At 39.2% G+C, this 19388-nt stretch overlaps 1 protein-coding gene across 1 annotated transcript in view; it reads left to right on the plus strand.

Moving 5' to 3' along the window:
• Positions 1–19388, plus strand: part of DNAH6 (dynein axonemal heavy chain 6) — a 314451-nt gene that overhangs the window by 221730 nt on the left and 73333 nt on the right. The window contains exons 50-59 of the mRNA XM_006149128.1: positions 1–61; positions 2086–2253; positions 2705–2940; positions 4093–4354; positions 5557–5680; positions 6546–6742; positions 8131–8334; positions 9624–9749; positions 12213–12377; positions 17643–17710. Coding sequence (XP_006149190.1) covers positions 1–61; positions 2086–2253; positions 2705–2940; positions 4093–4354; positions 5557–5680; positions 6546–6742; positions 8131–8334; positions 9624–9749; positions 12213–12377; positions 17643–17710 — 1611 coding nt within the window. The remainder of the gene's footprint in view (positions 62–2085; positions 2254–2704; positions 2941–4092; positions 4355–5556; positions 5681–6545; positions 6743–8130; positions 8335–9623; positions 9750–12212; positions 12378–17642; positions 17711–19388) is intronic.

Below are 19388 nucleotides of genomic sequence, written 5' to 3' on the forward strand. Positions count from 1 at the left end.
CCTGGAGCTCATCAATCTCTACCTGACCATGCTGGCGGACAAAAGGAAGCAGATTATTACAGTAAGTGCAGTATTTTCAGTAAAAGTCTGGTTGTTTGTTGTTTTGTTTTGTTTTGGCTTGAACTCAAAACTTTATTTATATATATATATTTCCCCCTATTTTTGACCCTCTGCCTTTTCCTACCCTCCTCCCACACTATCCTGGTGTTTACAGTTGTTTTCCATTCCTTTTCCCCCCCACATTTTTTTAAATAATCTAACTACTTTCAATAGCAAGTTCAGCTGGTAATTTCAAGAATAGCAGATTTAACTTTAATTTTAAAAAATGAAGAAGAAGAAGATGGGGTTTTATGGTCTGACATATGTCAGTAGTTTCCACTAAAAGCAAGGACTCAGGTCAGCCAAACTGTGCAACTAATGTTCTGCCTCTTGTGGCAGCTTTGAGCACCTTGTGTAACTTCTCTAAGCCTTAGTAGAAAAAATAAACCCTGCATAGGTAGCCGGATCCCACATGACCCATTGCAGTTAGATCCTAGCCCTGGTGTCTTAAAAAACATACCTTCTTTCTTTATCTCTCTCTGGTGAGCATGTGGTACCTCTGGCAATTAAAGAAAGGAAGGGAGGAAGGGAGGGAGGGAGGGAGGGAGGAAGGAAAGAAGAGAGAGAGGAAGAGATAAGAGTGAGAAATAAAGAAGAAAAGAGGACAAAATATCTAGGGCTAGCTTTATAGTGCAGCAATAATATGCTGTTCAAGCCAGATCCCACAAGGCAACCGTGGTTTGAATCCCCAGCCCACTCAACCCGAAAAATACTGGTTTTGTGCGTGAATGCTCAGGATCCAAAAGGATGAAGAACTGGTGGAAGAGGATCGTGGCATAACCAGACCCTATGAAGTTTCTTCTCTCTCTGTCTCATACAGGCACTCTATAATAAATAAAGAAAAAAACTGTTTTTTAAAAATACCTAAGTATACTTCTCGGATTGTTGTGAAATCTAAATAAGACACTGTTCATGAAGCACTTGGACTTTGATCTGATGCGTATGAGGTGCCCAGAATACTGTGTCTGCCATCATCTCGTGATCATCAGTCTATTAAAATTACCTAAAATTTTAAACATACTGAAAAAAGAAGCATTTAGCTACTGACATTTAAGAGGATTTTTACTTAATAAAATTCATACCTTGTAAAATAATTTGACAGATGTTTTTGAAATCTATCAATTTGTTTTTTGTTTTATTTTTTTTAATCTACCAATTTGAACCAAGTTTTCTGACTCACCTTCATAAAACAGTTCTTCCCAGACGTCTTCTCTATTGGATACTACTCCTTTGATCCTATTCAAGAGTTTCCTACCACAAGAAAAAACTATTTTGATCATCAGAGTTAGGCCCCCCAGGGTTTTGTCTACCTGGGGACTTTCAGCCCTACCAACCCACCTAGAGTAAACGAGCTCCCAGAGCTGAACTAGTTCCCCCAGGGACTACCATCTGAACTGGTCCCCCCACTCATTCAACATGGTACTATGGGGAACAAAAATAATATGATGTGGTCTCTGCTTCAGTGAGCCACAGTCCAGTGACGTCCGACTACTATGGCCAGCAGACAAGGATACAAACACATCATGGTGAATGTCATGGCCATTTCCTAGAGTTCTAGCACCTGAAGTCTTCCCAACTTGTAACACATACGCAATTTGAAATATTACAAGCTGATTTGCCAGTTCTATAGTTGTAAAATTCATTTTTTCTCTCTTTAATTTGCCAGAGGGTGAGTATGCTCACCTGAGAGAGACAGAGATGGAGAAAGAGAAAGCAAGAAAATATTCCCCGTGCGGCATGGTCATGTTGCAGTCTCTACTACTCCACATCTCCCTCCCTTCAATATTTTGGACACACATACACGGGGGGCCAGCATGTTTCTCAAGGTACCAGGTCCAGGACTTGAACCACACAGTTGGCCATGTGGGCTCCAGCCCACCAGGCCATGAGCTGACTGGATGTAAAATTCTAATACATGTGAAATAGATGCCAACAAATTTACAATTTATAATATTCATCATAATAGAAATTGTTGTTGTTCATTAGGCACGAGATCGGGTGAAGAATGGTCTCTCCAAGCTATTAGAAACAAACGTTTTGGTAGATAAAATGAAATTAGATCTCTCAGCCTTAGAACCTGTGCTTTTAACAAAATCACAAGATGTTGAAGCCCTGATGGAAAAATTGGCAGTGGATCAAGAAAATGCTGATCAGGTACGCTGCATTTCCTGACCTTGTGTGTGTGAGAAGGCTTTGATTGCTTAGATGCATGGGGTTTACATGCATGATATATGATTGGGTTACTTTATTATATATTACTAGAATAATTAAGTGACCAATATAGAAACCTTTTTAAGTTGTAAACAATTTACTAACTCAACCTGGTTGAGATTGGTGCATCCTAAGTGGGACAGAGTTGCGAGAAATGTACCACCTACAAAAACAAAGCAGCTATTTCTCTTCAAATAAAAAAGCACTTGTTACCATTATTTTACCTCCATAATGCCATTAACATGACATAAGATAGACAAAGAAATGCAATTTAGCTAATTCCCTTTCATCATTGGTCTAATCCAAAGGACAAGTATGAGTATTATTGACTTTGTCTTTAGACATTGGAATTCAAATAATGAGGTCACTTAAAAAGTGGTGTTTCAATGGTTAGGTGCGCCACGTTGTGCAGGAAGATCAAGCAATAGCAAAAGTGAAAGCTGAAGAAACCCAAGCGATAGCTGATGACGCTCAAAGAGACCTTGAAGAAGCACTACCAGCACTCGAAGCTGCCAATAGAGCACTGGATTCCTTAGATAAAGGAGATATATCTGAAATCAGAGTTTTTACAAAGCCCCCAGATCTGGTCATGACAGTGATGGAAGCAATCTCCATTCTCTTGAATGCCAAGTGAGTAATTCAAAATCATGTTATCATTAGAATACTTTGGGGTTTCTTTGCTGTTTTCTCCATTTTCATTTGTTTTGTTCTTTTTTTATTTTCTCTATTCTCATTGATTTGGTCAGTCATTCAACATACAGATTCAGAGAGTATCTTTTTAGCCTATGTTTTGTGCTAGATAATGAAAGATATAAAGTTTTTCCCTATAAGACACATTCAGTCTAATTAAGAGACAGGCATGGACAATGGGAGAGTTGTACAGTATTGGAAGTGCTTAAGTTCACTTAAGTATGAGGAGGTGCAAGCAGAGTTTTCAGAAGATGATGCTCAGTTGCAGAGTGGAACCTGAGCATGGGACTGTGGAAAGAGCTCAGGGACTTCTAATGTTCATGTAATGAGATGGGGTAGGCAGGAGGGCAGTGATCACATCGCGAGGGGTCTTAGAGGCCACACCAAGCAGTTGGGATTTCATCTTGGAGATACATAGTTTCAAAGGTTCTTTAGCAATACAGTCCTTTTTCCAACAAATACTATATTAGAATTAACCTTTCTATATAAAACTGAGCAAGAGGCACAGAGCACCTCCCATACCTCTACATCAGGCTTTCCCTCTCACCCTCAATCTAGCACCTTGGCAGAATCCAGGGAGATCCATAAAGCACCAAGAGAGAGCTCTGGGCAGAGGAGACTGATTTCCATTGAACATTTTTTGCCTATGCACACTTTCATGGTGGAAAGACCAATCTGACAAAAGTTCAGAAGGGCAGTGTTGACCAAGAGACATAAAGTCCAGTTAGAAGTGATCGTAGTGTACTGGCAAGAGATTTGGAGGTTTAAAACAAGGGCAAAGGAGGGAAAATGTGAGTGCCTAGGACTTAATTTTTAAAATAAAAGTACTGCATCTATACTTTTTTACATTTCTAAAACTTTCCAAGTCTATAATTCTTTCTCTACCAAAGCTGGGTTGTAGAGAAGTTTAGTCATCCGATGACCCTCCTCCCTATGAATTAGTTGTGGTGCACATAACTACCAACTACTGGGATTATAGTACCAAGATTAAGATTACTCACTCACTGGGATAATATCAAAATGTTCTTAAAGGAATACTTTTTTTGTTTGTTTTTACATTATTACAACTCTATTATCACATCTGTCTTTCAGGCCCGATTGGCCAACAGCAAAGCAACTTCTTGGTGACTCTAACTTCCTAAGAAGGCTTTTAGAATATGATAAGGAAAACATAAAACCTCAGATATTGGCAAAGCTCCAAAAATATATTAATAATCCTGATTTTATACCTGAAAAAGTAGAGAAAGTATCCAAAGCATGCAAATCCATGTGCATGTGGGTAAGAGCAATGGATTTGTACTCTCGGGTAGTCAAGGATGTCGAACCAAAGAGACAAAAACTCCGTGCTGCACAGGTACATTATCTATATTGTAATATTTTATACAATTAAAGGTCATTATCAGACTAGCAGATGGCATAATGGTTATGTCACTGGACTCCAATGTAGCCGACCACAGTTCAAGTCCTGAACCTGGCGGCTTAAAACTCACGTCGGGCGCATGTGTGTCCGTGCTCAAAATCCTAAGAGAAGACTAGAAGAGAAGGGATTGCAGCATGGCCATCCCTTGGGGTCAGAGGTGAGTTCTCGCTTTCTGTCTCTCTGTCTCTCCTGTGAGTGCATGCTCTCTATAGCAAAAATCTCTCTTAAAAAAAAAAAAGATCATTATCATTCATTTAAGCTCTATGTATAATGTCATCACATTGTGGCCCAACGCAATATAGTGACAAAACTCTTGAAATAGCTTTTATTTTAAATAGTAGCTAAAAAAACTTTTTTCAGAAATTACATGGTGGTTGAGACACTGCACTCACACATGGTTGACCATGGTTTGATTCCCAGATCTGGTGGCTTGCTTTCTCACTTTCCCTCTCTCTTTCATGTGTCTCCCTCTGGTCAAATTTTTAAATAACAATAAATAAATAAATCTAAATAATTTTTTTAAAAAATTTACCTCCAAAATCAGCTTTTATTCAGCATAAAAAGAAATGAAGCCTTAATATATTCATCTCAAAAAAGGGGATATAGGTCTATGATACTTTTGAGGTGCATTTTAGGTCTAGCATCTGACTATCTATGTTTCCAGTTGCTAAATACTCTCACACTGCATATTTAGAACCAGCTTAATGCATAATGGGATATGAGGTCCTTCATCTTCCTAAGGACTAAAACCTATCATTTAGTGGAGCGGGCTACCAAAAGAACCACAGCTAAAGAACAGAGCATGGCAAACTTTTTCTGTAAAGTTGCAGGTAGCAAATATTTTAAGCATTGAGGGTTATGTAGTCTCCATTGCAAGTATTCAACACTGTTGCCTTATAAAAACAGTCATTGACCATACATAAATAAAAAATCATAATTTGTTACGTTTCCTTTGTATTTATACTTTATTTTATATTGGTTTTAACTTAATATACATATCAAAGTCTTTTGAGACCTGAAAAGGAGACCATAAACCATATTTCTGGCAAGGAAAAAAAAAAAAAAAACCTTCTACTGTAAATGAGCAAATTCCGTCTTCTTGGGCCTATTTTGAAATATTTGCTTGATTTTATTAGGCTGAACTTGATGTTACCATGGCTACCCTGAGAGAAAAGCAGGCATTACTAAAAAAAGTAGAAGATCAAATACGGACTTTACAAGATGAATATGAGAAAAGTGTAAATGAAAAAGAAAGTCTGGGTAAGTAACTCATAACATTTATGTTAGTCAGGAAATATCTGATTTTTAAAAGTAGAAAGAATTTTCAGGCAATTACTTCTCAACTTTTATCCAACATGTGAGACATTTCATTGCATTTCATTACCTTTAGTAGCAAATGAGAAAAACTGCAACTGTAAGCGGTCTTCAAAACGTTCATGGAAAATGCGTATATTTTTTAAAAACTGCAATGAACGTCAACATTTTTAACCAAAATATTCTTACTTCAATTCCATTTTTCTTTGAACTTTGTGAAGTCCTCTCATATTGTATATAGTCCACATCTCATACCCAAAGCTTATTGAAGTACACTTTTTTATAACACAAAGCAGCATATGAATTTGATTGAGAAAGTGAATATAACGGAGACACAGAAAACACTATCTTCAGCCAGAGTAATAGAATACTGACAAATATATCTTATGAATACTTCTGATAAAATTTGGACATGGGGGGCAAGCTGGTGGCATGGTGGTTAAGGGCACTGGTCTCCCACATGGTCAATCACGGTTCGATTCCCAGACTGGAGGCTTGCTTCCTCACTTTTCCTCTCTCTTTCTGTCCCTCTCTGGTCAAATTTAAATAAATAAATAAATAAATAAATAAATAAATAAATAAATAAATAAATAAAATAATTATCTTTTTTAAAAGTTGGCATGGAAGAGGTGAACTTGGACTTGGTTCTGAAATGGCAAATCATGCTGACTCGGTATGAGGTTTCATAGAGATATACTGACATCATCAGTAAGTAATGCTAGTTCCACTAAAAACAGAAACAGGTGGATAAGTTCCTAATGTCTTAGGAAAATATTGAATAACATAATCTGATGTTCTCAAATTTTTCAAGCAAAGAATATGAGCCTGACAAAATCACGCCTAACACGTGCCGGAAAGCTAACAGCTGCCCTGGGAGATGAGCAAGTTCGATGGGAAGAAAGTATAGAGAAATTCGAGGAGGAGATCTCAAATATTATTGGAAACGTGTTCATAGCAGCGGCTTGTGTGGCCTATTACGGAGCTTTCACGGCCCAGTATAGGCAATCAGTAAGTAAATCTGTTTTCTTTGAGGAGGGGTTAGAAGCAGCTGAAATTGTAGGGGGTTTTCATTTCTCTAAATTCAGATGGAGGTGTTGTACCGTGGAGGTTCTCCAGGGTGCACATTTATTTGTACATTCCCCAGCCCTCTACTTCATCATCAACCAGGAGCAATCCACCCCGAGGCTTTTCCTGATACATTCCCCGCTTCTCTGCTCCTGCCTTAAGAAGCTATTCATCACATACACAAGAGACTGGGGGGAAGGAAAAAGGACGGTGAGTCCTCCACCTTATGATCAGGAGCGGCAGTGATAAGGCATCCTGAACTGGTGAGATTGCTACCAAGCAGTGAGCAGTTGGGAAGTTGCAGGACATGGAGTGAATCTGTGATTCCTTCAGCTTTTACATTTATAAGAAATAAAACTTCTCATTTATCGGAGACTAAACGTTTCATCTACATGTATTTCCTAGGAATTGAAATTATTTGGAAGGGTTTTACAGTCATTTTTATAAAATGTCTTCTTAAAAAATGTCTCACCCTTGTGACCAGCAAGTGGTGTAGTGGTTAAGGTGCTAGACTTCCACATGGCCGACTGCAGTTCGAGTCCCAGACCTGGTGGCTTAAAGATCACAGCGGGCATGTGTGCTTGCATGCTCAAAATCCCAGGAGAGTAGAGGGGAAGGGATTACAGCATGGCCATACCACCCCACCCCCAGGATGATTCTTACTTACCCGCTCACTGCCTCTCTCTCTCTTGTCTTTCTGGTGAACACACTCACCCTATGGCAGCAACATTTTAAAAACAAAAGAAAAGAAAAAGAAAATAAATGTCTCATCCTCATCCTTGAATTATAAATCCTACACTAGTGTAGGATTTATAGACTCTATAGGAACCCAGGGAGCATCCAGTGCCATGCTTCTCATTGGGGCCAAGGTGCCTTTTGGGGCAGACACTTCTCTGTTGTGCATGACTGCATCACTCATTGAAGGAGAAAGATGCTAACATCCTTTTCCTCCATATACTGATTGCTAGTAGCATCCACAGTCATTGTGATAAGCCCACACTTCTTCTCATGTTTCCAGACTCTCCCAAGAAGGAGCGGTACAACCCTAATTAAAAGCCACTATGACAACCCAGTCATTTACACATGGTAAAACTGAGGTTCAGGCAGGGAGACTGACATACCCAAAGTCACAACTAGTTAATGGTGTAGTTCTAGCACCAGGTCTCCTGATTTTTAGTCCACTTTCTGTGTGCCATGCTCTGATTCCAGGCTGCCTGCAGAGACTGGTAGAACTCAGCTCTTTCACCAGTTACTTCTCCCTCCCCTTGTTTGGTGCCCTTGTTTACTGAGTATTCCTTACTGTCTGTGAGCACACTTTCTTCCTTCCACAGCTTATAGAGTGCTGGATCCAGGACTGTCAGTCTCTGTTGATCCCCATTGATCCTTCCTTCAGTCTCATCAACATTCTTGGAGATCCCTATGAAATTCGGCAGTGGAACACTGATGGGCTTCCACGCGATATGATATCAACAGAAAATGGCATTTTGGTTACCCGAGGGAGAAGGTGGCCTTTGATGATTGATCCCCAAGATCAGGTATGTAACAAACATTTGCGATAAAAAGTGGCCCATTCATTCTCCTTTACTGAGTTGTCTATTAAAAAGTATAGAAGTGGCACCAGCAGGCATAGTGGTTAGGGCATTGGACTCCCACATGGCCGACCATAGTTTGAGTCTCAGACTTAGCAGTTTGAAAATCACCCCATGTGCACACATGCCCAAAATCCCAGGGAAAGAATGGAGGAGAAGGAATTATGGCATGGCCATCCTCCCAGGGGAGGTTGATTTCTTACTTTCCCTCTCACCATGTCTCTCTGTCTTTCTCAGGAAAACACACACACTCTATGGCAAAAACCTTAAAAATAATGATTATAAAAGTGAACTTTAACATACCTTTAAGATCATGGAAATTTAGACTCAGAGGAGAGTTTAGAAATCTTCTAATCCCAGTCCCTCATTTTGTGCATAAAGAAAATAAGGAAAGGATTTAAGTGCTTGCCACATGCAATTTTTATTGGTTTTGTTTAGGGAGTTGACCACCAATTTTCTCTTTCTTCTCTAATTTTTTTTCCTTCTTTTTTTAATTTTTTTTCTTTTATTTTTGCCAAAGGGCACATGCATTGATTGGAGAGACAGGGAGAGCTAGAGAGTAAAAATGAGAAAACAAGCCCCTTGGAGAGTGGCCACACACGATCTCTTTTCCCTATTTCTCCTTCCTTTCAGGTCTTTGAGCAAACATACACATGTGCTAGGTATATTTTTCAAGCTGCTGGGTCTAGAATTCAAACCACGCTGTCAGTCATGTGAGATCCAACTACCTTTACCACCATGCCACAACTGACCTGATTTTCTGTTTCTACAATGGCAGAATTTACAGAAATTAATTTTTCTGTAGTCTATGAGCCTGAAAGGCCTGAAGAGTCAGAATAAAATCAGAGTACAATGGAATTTAGGGAAAATCTGGCTGGAATTTACAGAATTCCATGATCTGATTCCCTAAATCAATAGGTCAGATTACACTAAATAGAGTTTAGAAAAAAGGATCCATTACAGAGGCAAGGGAGACACATTTGAGTGCCATAGGAATGTCCTTTTTTTCCTGTAGGATTCACCTTCATTTGTTCCAAATTTGAACAAGGAATCTCAAATTGTGGTCTTAACAGGTGTCTTGGGAAGTAGAGAAAGAGATTTTTATTTTATTTTGTCTTTTTTTATGTTTTCAATCTATGTAAAATTGACCAATAGTTCTAAATGTCATCTTAAAGTTTTCACTTTTAGCTATTTATTACACTCTAACATAAATGCCGTGCTCTGTGCTTTCTCAGGCAAACCGTTGGATAAGGAACAAGGAAAGCAAAAGTGGTTTAAAGATCATTAAGCTTACAGATAGTAATTTCCTACGAACACTTGAAAATTCCATCCGACTTGGCCTACCTGTCTTATTAGAAGAGGTTTGCTTTCTTATTTTATTTTCTTATGTTAGTTTCCAACCTCCAGATCACATCTGGAATCCTACATAGGCTATATCTGCAATGTGTTAAAGACATAAGTCAACTCTCATTGGTATGCTGTAATGATACACAGTGAGTGAATGTAAAAAGTAATAATAATAATAATTAATTAATTTTTTTAAAAAAAAGATATAAGAAATTCATTTTTCGAATTGGTCGGACCACTTGCTGTCTGGTCTGAATTAAGCAATACATTCGCATGTGAGGAGGAATCATAATCAAAAGAATATTCCCACTTTCAGGCATAGTGCTGGTGGTAGGAAGGTTGGCCTCTATTTTCTTACACTGCTGATTCACAGACCTGACTGTAACTCTTGATGATCTGAAAATTCTAAGCAGCAATGCTGTCAGGGACCATCTCTGTACACTAATGATGTGAAGCCAGTGGGTATGAACATTATTTTCTACTTGGGCATAAGGTCAGAATTCGATTAAGTGATGGCTGATAAGAAACTGTTAAAAAAAAAAAAAGAAAGGGAATGTTTGTTGACTGTAGGTGCTCCATTTCTTCCAATATCACTCCAATGGATGTACTGCAAATTATTCACTCATTCAACGAACATTATTTGAGAAATATAGATGCAGTAAGTACTATAGATGTGGTTCCTGTTCTCAATAGCTTACTCTGGTTGGGGACAGAAACAGTAAACAGAGAAAGAAAAGGGAGAAAGAAGATAAATTGTGATAAGATCTTTGAAGAAATAAGCAGGATGCTGAGATAGTCTATACGGGAAGAGATAGAACGTAGCTTAGATGTGTGAGTGTAGGGGTGCTATGGCTTGAAGGTGTTCCCCCAAAATTCATGTGTTAAAGTTTGGCTGTTACTGTGATGGTATTTAGAGAGTAGATGCTTCATCCAACTATGGTACTAAGAGATGGAGTTTAGGGGAGGCAATTAGGATTAAAATACGGTCATCGGGGTAAATCCCACATGATTGGATCCTGGTGGCTTCATAAGAAAAGGGAGCAGGACCAGGTGAGACATAGACTAAGAGGTTCTTGCACTGTCGCCAAAAATTTACATGTATAGATACCATGTCACAATGTGAAATCAATTTGTTATTATGGATTATAGTCAAAGTTTGTCCAAATCTGTGGTCCCTTGTACACAGAACCCCACCACATACATCCTGAAATAAAAATGTTCCTGATGGGGCCATTGGCAAATGTCTGAATGTCCAAGTTCTTCCCATCAATCAGGTTTGCTTTGAGGAAAAAGATATAACTATCATATATAATCAAAAGTCCACAAACTTTTTCTGTAAAGAGCCAGATAGTAAATATTTTAGTTCTGGGGACACAAGTCACTCCCCACTGAGTCCCCAGATCGATGTCCTGCCTCACTACACTGCATACTTCTCCAGAACCCTCGCCATCTCCCTCTTATTCCTCAGATGCTTCTCACCTCCACACACAACTCTTTGTATTCATTCTTCTCCCTTCTTCAGTAATGAGTGTTTTTCCCCTGTTATTCCAGCTAATAGATGAATCAGAGTTTAATTGAAAGTTTTTACAGGCTTCATGTCATCTCTATACTCTTTTCTCTTTTCTTTTTGTTTTTGCCATAAGGCGCAAGCTCTTGCCAGAGAGAGAGACAAAGAGAGGGAAAGTGAGAAATCCCATTCCCAGGTGGAATGGCCATGCCACAATCCCTTCTCCTCCATTCTCTTCTTGCGATTTTGGGCACACGTGTCCAGTGTGATTTTCAAGCCACCGGGTCTGGGGCTCAAGCCACCATCAGCCACACTATTTTTCTTTATTTTGGTTTGGTTTGACCTGTTCTCATTATTTATTTGTTCTTCTCTTTAAGGAGCTAAAAACCATTCTTCACTCAAGAGTTATACAAAGGGGCCATATTTGGCCTACAGTCTAACGTTTGCCAGCACCTGACTTAGAACGACCATGATAATGACAAATGGACACATGTTTTGTCTGGGACCTGCTGAAGGGCCACCCTGCAGTGACTTAATATACCCAGCTTCTGTTTTCCTAACTTATTCTCATGAGGATAAACAGTATACACATATGTGATTAGTCTAAATAGATGTGCACTTTCATATACTCTTACTCTCTTAGGCTTCCGATGAAATAATCACTGGAAAACGAACACTGTTAGAGGCAGTAAAAAACATTAACAAATATGTATAGGATCACTGGACAGTTGTTCAAAGCAAGTTTTGAGGCCTAAGTAATTTTTAGAAGTTGATGCCATCTAGTGATGTCTTTGTCTTGACTGAAATACATAGTAATTGTGCTGGAAAAAGAAATGTTATACACTGTAAAGATGTATGTGATTAAATGTAATATAAAAAATAGAATAATAAAATTTTAAAAAGAAGTCAATGCCATCCATTTTAATTGCTTGGGGTTTTTGTATTGTTTTGTTTTGTTTTAATTTTGAAGCTCAAAGAAACCTTAGATCCAGCTCTAGAACCCATTCTTTTGAAGCAAACTTTCCTCAGTGGTGGACGACTACTCATTCGCCTTGGAGACTCAGACATTGATTATGACAAGAACTTCAGGTTCTATATGACAACTAAGATGCCAAATCCCCACTATCTGCCTGAGGTAAGAGCTGCTGGTCTGGAATCCTCAGCCTAACTGGATTATGATGCTGTGATGTGTCCCTAAAGTCTAGTGAGCTTCCACCCAGGGGAATAGCTCTCCCTAATTTACTGCAACCTCTTTTTCTTTTTCTTTTTTATTTTTTTAAGAATTATTTAATTTTATTTATTATCATTTTTTATAGAGAAAGTTTGGCTATAGGGCACATGCTCTCGCCAGAGAGACAGAGAAAGACAGAGAGATAGGAAGCAAGAAATCACCTCCCTCAGGGTAGATGGACATGCCACAATCCCTTGTCCTCCATTCTCATCTCTGGATTTGGAGCACACACGCACATACACCCAGCATGAGTTTCAAGCCTCTGGGTCTGGGACTCGAACCATGGTTGACGTGTAGGAATCCAGCAATGAAACTGTTATGCCATCTGCTGGTCTCAGTTATTATCATTTTAAAATTTTATTTTATACATTCAATCACTATACATCACTTAGCTTGTAAAGTGAATTTACCCAACATGAATACACTTCACACCAGTCCAGTTGAGGATACGATACACATTATCATCAACAGATAATCATCCATTTCTGTGTTCCATAAATGTCCTGCCTCCCTATTTTTCTCCTTAATTTCTTTCCTCACAGTCTCTTCCTTCTTTCACCCTCTTCCTGCACACTGTCTCCAGTATCCATAACCATTTCCCATGCTTCTATATTCTATTTCAGTTTCTGCCATAGAGTGTGGACAGTCAGTATGTATTAAGTGGAAACATACAATGTCTCTCTTTCATAACCTGGCTTGCTTAACTGAGCAGTAAATCTTCCATATTCATCCACTTTCTATCAAATGCCAGGGTCTTGTTTTTTATGGTTGAGTAGTATTCTGTAGAGTGTATGTGCCACACTTTTTCAATCCATTCATCTGTTCGTGGACATTTGGTATAGCCCCCTTATACCATCTTCTATTCTCGTTTATCTTCTGAGTTTTGATTCTGATTCTGGTTTAGCTTCTTCTAAACACCTCGTTGGGACTCAAGTCCCTCCCCACTGAGTCCCTAACTGATATCCTGGCTTACTACACTGAGTACCTCCCAAGCACCCTCACCACTCCCTCCTAGACCTCACACTCCTCACCTCTACACACAATTCTATTCAGTTTTCTCCCTTCTTTGGCAAAGTCCTTGTTATTATGGCTAAGAAATGAATCAGAGTTTAATTAAAAGTTCATATGATCTAGGAGGTTGATGTTTAAGCATGCAGATTCCCATAGCATGTACCCAAAAAAAGGCTGCTCAGTGGAGAACTCTGGTGACAGGGCAATGTTAGATAATCATGATCTGAACATCCAGAGTCAGTACTTAAGAGTTTTGGGTGATGAAGGCATCTTTTTTCTCCCTTGTGCTTGTAGGTTCTTTGAAAAGAGCTATGTGAGCTCTACTATCATACACATGTCCCTGAGCCAAGGTAGGATCCAAAAGAAATCCCTAGTCTAGTGCTGCAGAGCCCAAGGCAGTTGCAGTAGAAATAAAGACAGCTGGGGCTACTTTCTCCCCTCCCACCTGGGGTTCTGCCTGCCCACTGAACCTTCCCATATGCCCTGCCCTGGGTGCTGCCCTCTGCAGGGTCTTGCCTAGAGAAAGAACTTTTTATCAGATTTACTCCTTCACTGCCCACCTCCCAAAATAAAAAAAATTTAAAAATTTGAATACATCTTTCCAAATAATGTCATTTTCCTTTTAGTTATTGATTTTTATCACATCTACTTGTCTTCACTAGAAGTGTTCAAGTTAAATAGAATTGTTCTGTTTCTTGAATAAGATGGGAAAATGCTATTAAAAGCCAAAGTCAGGGCTTTTCTTGTAAGCCTCAGAGAGTTTAATTACATAGCCACCACCAGAGCTCATATCCCAAGTTCCTTTTCAGAGTATAGAACAGGGATCAATTGCAATCTTTGATTTCTCACTTAACTTTTGAAAAGGACTGGGACCAGCAGTTAGCGTAATAGCTATGTTGCTGGACTCCCATGTAGTCAACCGCAGTTCGAGTCCCAGACCTGGTGGCTTAAACTCACTCCAGGCGCATGTGCGTGTGTGCCCAAGATCCCGAGAGGAGAATGGAGGAGAAGGGATTGCGGCATGGCCATCCCCTCTGGGGGGTGATTTCTCGCTTTCTGTCTCTCTGTCTCTCTCTGTCTGTCTGGCAAGCTCACGTGCCCTATAGCAAAAACCTCTCCAAAAAAAAAAAAAAAAAAAAAAGGACTGTTGCCCACAAGACTCAACCCAAACTCAGTAGTGGTGAGTAAATTATTCCATCTCCTGGATCTTCCAGAGTCAATAATCTCTGAAGTGGAGAGAAAGCCTATTTCAAGGATTTGTAACATATGTGAACTATGGCCTTCAAACACTCATTATGTTTATTAGTTTTGGCTATTGACTTATTGAAGTGATGTCAGAATATTATAGTAAACAATATTTCATAAAAAAGTTATGATAAGAACAAATATATAAAGTTCTATTTATGAGGACTCTTCCAAAAGTTTATAGAAAAGGAATATTATGAAAAACTGGGCCAGCTCTATAGACTAATGATTAAGGCAGCTGGAGCCCACATAGGCAACCACAGTTCAAATCCAGTCCTGGCAGCTTGAAAAACACCAGATGTTTGTATTAGTGTGCCCAAAATCCCAACAGGCTAGAGAATTGGAAGAGAAGACCTTGTGGCATGACCATACCCCATTAAAAGGGTGCTTTTTCTCTCTCTCTTTCTCTCTGTCTCTCTGAAAAGCCTATGTGTCCTCTGACAATTTTTAAAAAAGAATTATTTTATTGAACTTTATTTATTTTTAATTTGATCAGAGAGGGACAGAGGGGGGGGAGAGAGAGAGAAAGAAAGTGAGAAAGCAAGCCACGGGTCTAGGACTCAAACCATGGTCAGCCATGTGGGAATCCAGAGTCCTTCACCACACCACCTGCCAGCCCCACTCTGACAATTTTTTAAAAAAGAAAGGAAATAAAACTATAAATGGATTTTAAAATTTTTTGCACTAAAATAAACTCATACTTTAATTCCATTTTCCACTAACTTTTTGAAACACCTTTGTACTTATTATCAATAATGGCTTCTTTTTTAACAAGGACACACACAACATACAAGTCACTATGTATAACTAAGTGATTTTATTGTCTCGTTTAGTCCTCATAACAACCTTATAAGTTGTCACTATTACTATGCCAGGTTTTTTATAAGAGGTTTTTGCCTTAGAGCACGTGTTCTCACCAGAGAGGGAGACAGAGACAGTGAGAGGGAAAGTGAGAAATCACCTCCCCAGGGGGGATGGCCCTGCTACAATCCCTTCTCCATTCTCCTCCTGAGATCTTGGACACACACACACACGCACCTGGCGTGAGTTTCAAGCCACCAGATCTCGTACTCGGACTGTGGTCGGCTATGTGGGAGTCCAGCAATGAAACTGCTGTGCCTTCTGCTGGCCCATACTATCCCAGTTTTTAAATATCAGGAACTGAAACTCGGTACAAATGAATGGCTCACTAGATCATAAACCCACTAAAAGATGCAACTGGAATTAGAACCCATCACGTGCCCTATAGCAAAAACCTCTCCAAAAAAAAAAAAAAAAAAAAAAAAAAGGACTGTTGCCCACAAGACTCAACCCAAACTCAGTAGTGGTGAGTAAATTATTCCATCTCCTGGATCTTCCAGAGTCAATAATCTCTGAAGTGGAGAGAAAGCCTATTTCAAGGATTTGTAACATATGTGAACTATGGCCTTCAAACACTCATTATGTTTATTAGTTTTGGCTATTGACTTATTGAAGTGATGTCAGAATATTATAGTAAACAATATTTCATAAAAAAGTTATGATAAGAACAAATATATAAAGTTCTATTTATGAGGACTCTTCCAAAAGTTTATAGAAAAGGAATATTATGAAAAACTGGGCCAGCTCTATAGACTAATGATTAAGGCAGCTGGAGCCCACATAGGCAACCACAGTTCAAATCCAGTCCTGGCAGCTTGAAAAACACCAGATGTTTGTATTAGTGTGCCCAAAATCCCAACAGGCTAGAGAATTGGAAGAGAAGACCTTGTGGCATGACCATACCCCATTAAAAGGGTGCTTTTTCTCTCTCTCTTTCTCTCTGTCTCTCTGAAAAGCCTATGTGTCCTCTGACAATTTTTAAAAAAGAATTATTTTATTGAACTTTATTTATTTTTAATTTGATCAGAGAGGGACAGAGGGGGGGGAGAGAGAGAGAAAGAAAGTGAGAAAGCAAGCCACGGGTCTAGGACTCAAACCATGGTCAGCCATGTGGGAATCCAGAGTCCTTCACCACACCACCTGCCAGCCCCACTCTGACAATTTTTTAAAAAAGAAAGGAAATAAAACTATAAATGGATTTTAAAATTTTTTGCACTAAAATAAACTCATACTTTAATTCCATTTTCCACTAACTTTTTGAAACACCTTTGTACTTATTATCAATAATGGCTTCTTTTTTAACAAGGACACACACAACATACAAGTCACTATGTATAACTAAGTGATTTTATTGTCTCGTTTAGTCCTCATAACAACCTTATAAGTTGTCACTATTACTATGCCAGGTTTTTTATAAGAGGTTTTTGCCTTAGAGCACGTGTTCTCACCAGAGAGGGAGACAGAGACAGTGAGAGGGAAAGTGAGAAATCACCTCCCCAGGGGGGATGGCCCTGCTACAATCCCTTCTCCATTCTCCTCCTGAGATCTTGGACACACACACACACGCACCTGGCGTGAGTTTCAAGCCACCAGATCTCGTACTCGGACTGTGGTCGGCTATGTGGGAGTCCAGCAATGAAACTGCTGTGCCTTCTGCTGGCCCATACTATCCCAGTTTTTAAATATCAGGAACTGAAACTCGGTACAAATGAATGGCTCACTAGATCATAAACCCACTAAAAGATGCAACTGGAATTAGAACCCATGCCGTTGATTCTAAAATTCTGTTTCTTAACCTTTGCTAGCTCACCTTTTCTTAAAACACCATGTAGAATTCTTTAACTGTGGGGTTTGAGGAACAATATTGTCGTTCACACAGTCAGGATTTTGTTAGCCATATTATGAAGGTTGGATTGTGTGGGTGGATGGATGAGCACCCAATTACACCTGAGATACAGCCAGCTGAGTGGTAATGAGCATGTAACAAAGAAAGCACTTGTCTTATTAGTCTAAGCTTAAGCAATTTTTATGTACTCTGTGCGTCTCTTCCAGGTGTGCATTAAAGTTACCATCATCAATTTCACTGTCACCAAATCAGGTCTGGAGGATCAGTTGTTAAGGTAAAAAAGTAAATAAACACTGGGAAAGTAGGGAGAGGTCATAAGTTACCTAAAATTATGTTCAGAAATTAAAGGAAAAAATTCAGTGTATAAAAGTACCAAACATGAACCCTCAATCAAAAAGATAAGAGTAAATGACCAAGTTCTTTGCCATATTTATGGCTGCTCGCAGCTGCTGATCTTGCTGCCCATGGTCTTCTCAAGAAGGCAGGGGTACACACACCTCCTCCCACCGTTAGGCCAGGCTAAAAGTTCAACCTCTTCCCCTTCACTAGGGTTTCCAGTCTCAGGCAAGTGAATGAAGTCAAACATCTGATGTTCTTAGACACTCGTTGTTCCGTACCTGTGAAAACAATGTGTACTTGGAAAGTATTTATTCCTGCTTCTCTGGAAGTGTACTTACTTGTGCTTTCATTTGTTCACTTCCAAAATAAATAAACAGCCCCCCTCATATACTCCGTATGTGATAAACCCCAAACCCCCCTTTCCCAAAACTGGGAGAATGAATTGTTACCATTAATCACCAGATTTAGCCAAGAGTTTCAGAAAAGCAAAACATTAAACACTAATATTTCATTTAATTTGATTAAATACTTTTAAGATAGTAGTAATAATGTTGAGTTAAAACTAATAATATATTACATATAGTTAACCAACAAATACATATGCACATGTATGTTTGCATGAATATAAATGTGTGTGGATTCATTAACGCTGAAGGAAAATAAAATATAGACCTATGTTTGAATGAAATCTCCCTTATGTTCAAGTCAGTATTATCCTGATTTATCCCTGCTATCACTATTTATTGAGTTTAAGAACTCGTTTTTCTTCTTTCTTTTAGGAATTATTCTGTCAGCTGCTAACTTGCTTAACTTGGTGCTAGTTAATTTCTTTCCAATTAAAGAGTATTTTACTATAGTCTATGGACATATTCAAAAGACATGACTGAATGTTTTGCATACCAACTATTCCTATGAATGGTTAAGCTTAGCTATGTCACTAAGCTGTTAGCACGTTAGACTGCCTGGGACAAGAAGTACACTGCTGAGAAAACAAGGAAAATCCTGAGACTCAGCCTGGGGTTTGGGAATACTCTTGTTATTTTCTCCCCAACTAATGGCATTGAAAAGGAAAGCTGGCCACCAGCAGCCAGTGTAAGCGTGTAGTTTGGTCTGCCTGTGTTCTTACATGCCATCATCTGTTTCGGTTGTCCTCTGCTTGGCTGAGCTCCTGGGCAGGCAGCAGACACCCATTGCATTCCATCGCTCATTGCAATTGACCTCACAGTTCTGAGCTCCACAGTTCACCCCCCTTGCCTCCGGGAGTCTGCTGACAACAATAATTCAATCCCTCTGGAGAAGAACAAAGCCCGTTTTCAGCTTCAAGGAATTCCATTAAGCCACCCAGACACCCAACCTCCTAAATTCATTTCTTCTCAAATGTATCTTTATCTTAAAAATTCTTTTTTTTTTTTTCTTTTTTTTTTTTTTTGGAGAGTTTTTCCCTATAGGGCGCGTGCGTTCGCCAGACAGACAGAGACAGACATAGAGACAGAAAGCGAGAAATCACCCCCCAGAGGGAATGGTTACGCCGCAGTCCCTTCTCTTCCATTCTCCTCTCGGGATGTTGGGCATGCATGCACACGCGCCCGGCATGAGTTTTAAGCCACTGGGTC

The sequence above is a fragment of the Tupaia chinensis genome, unplaced genomic scaffold (assembly GCF_000334495.1).
Source record: "Tupaia chinensis unplaced genomic scaffold, TupChi_1.0 Scaffold000253_1, whole genome shotgun sequence".
NCBI lineage: Eukaryota > Metazoa > Chordata > Mammalia > Scandentia > Tupaiidae > Tupaia > Tupaia belangeri.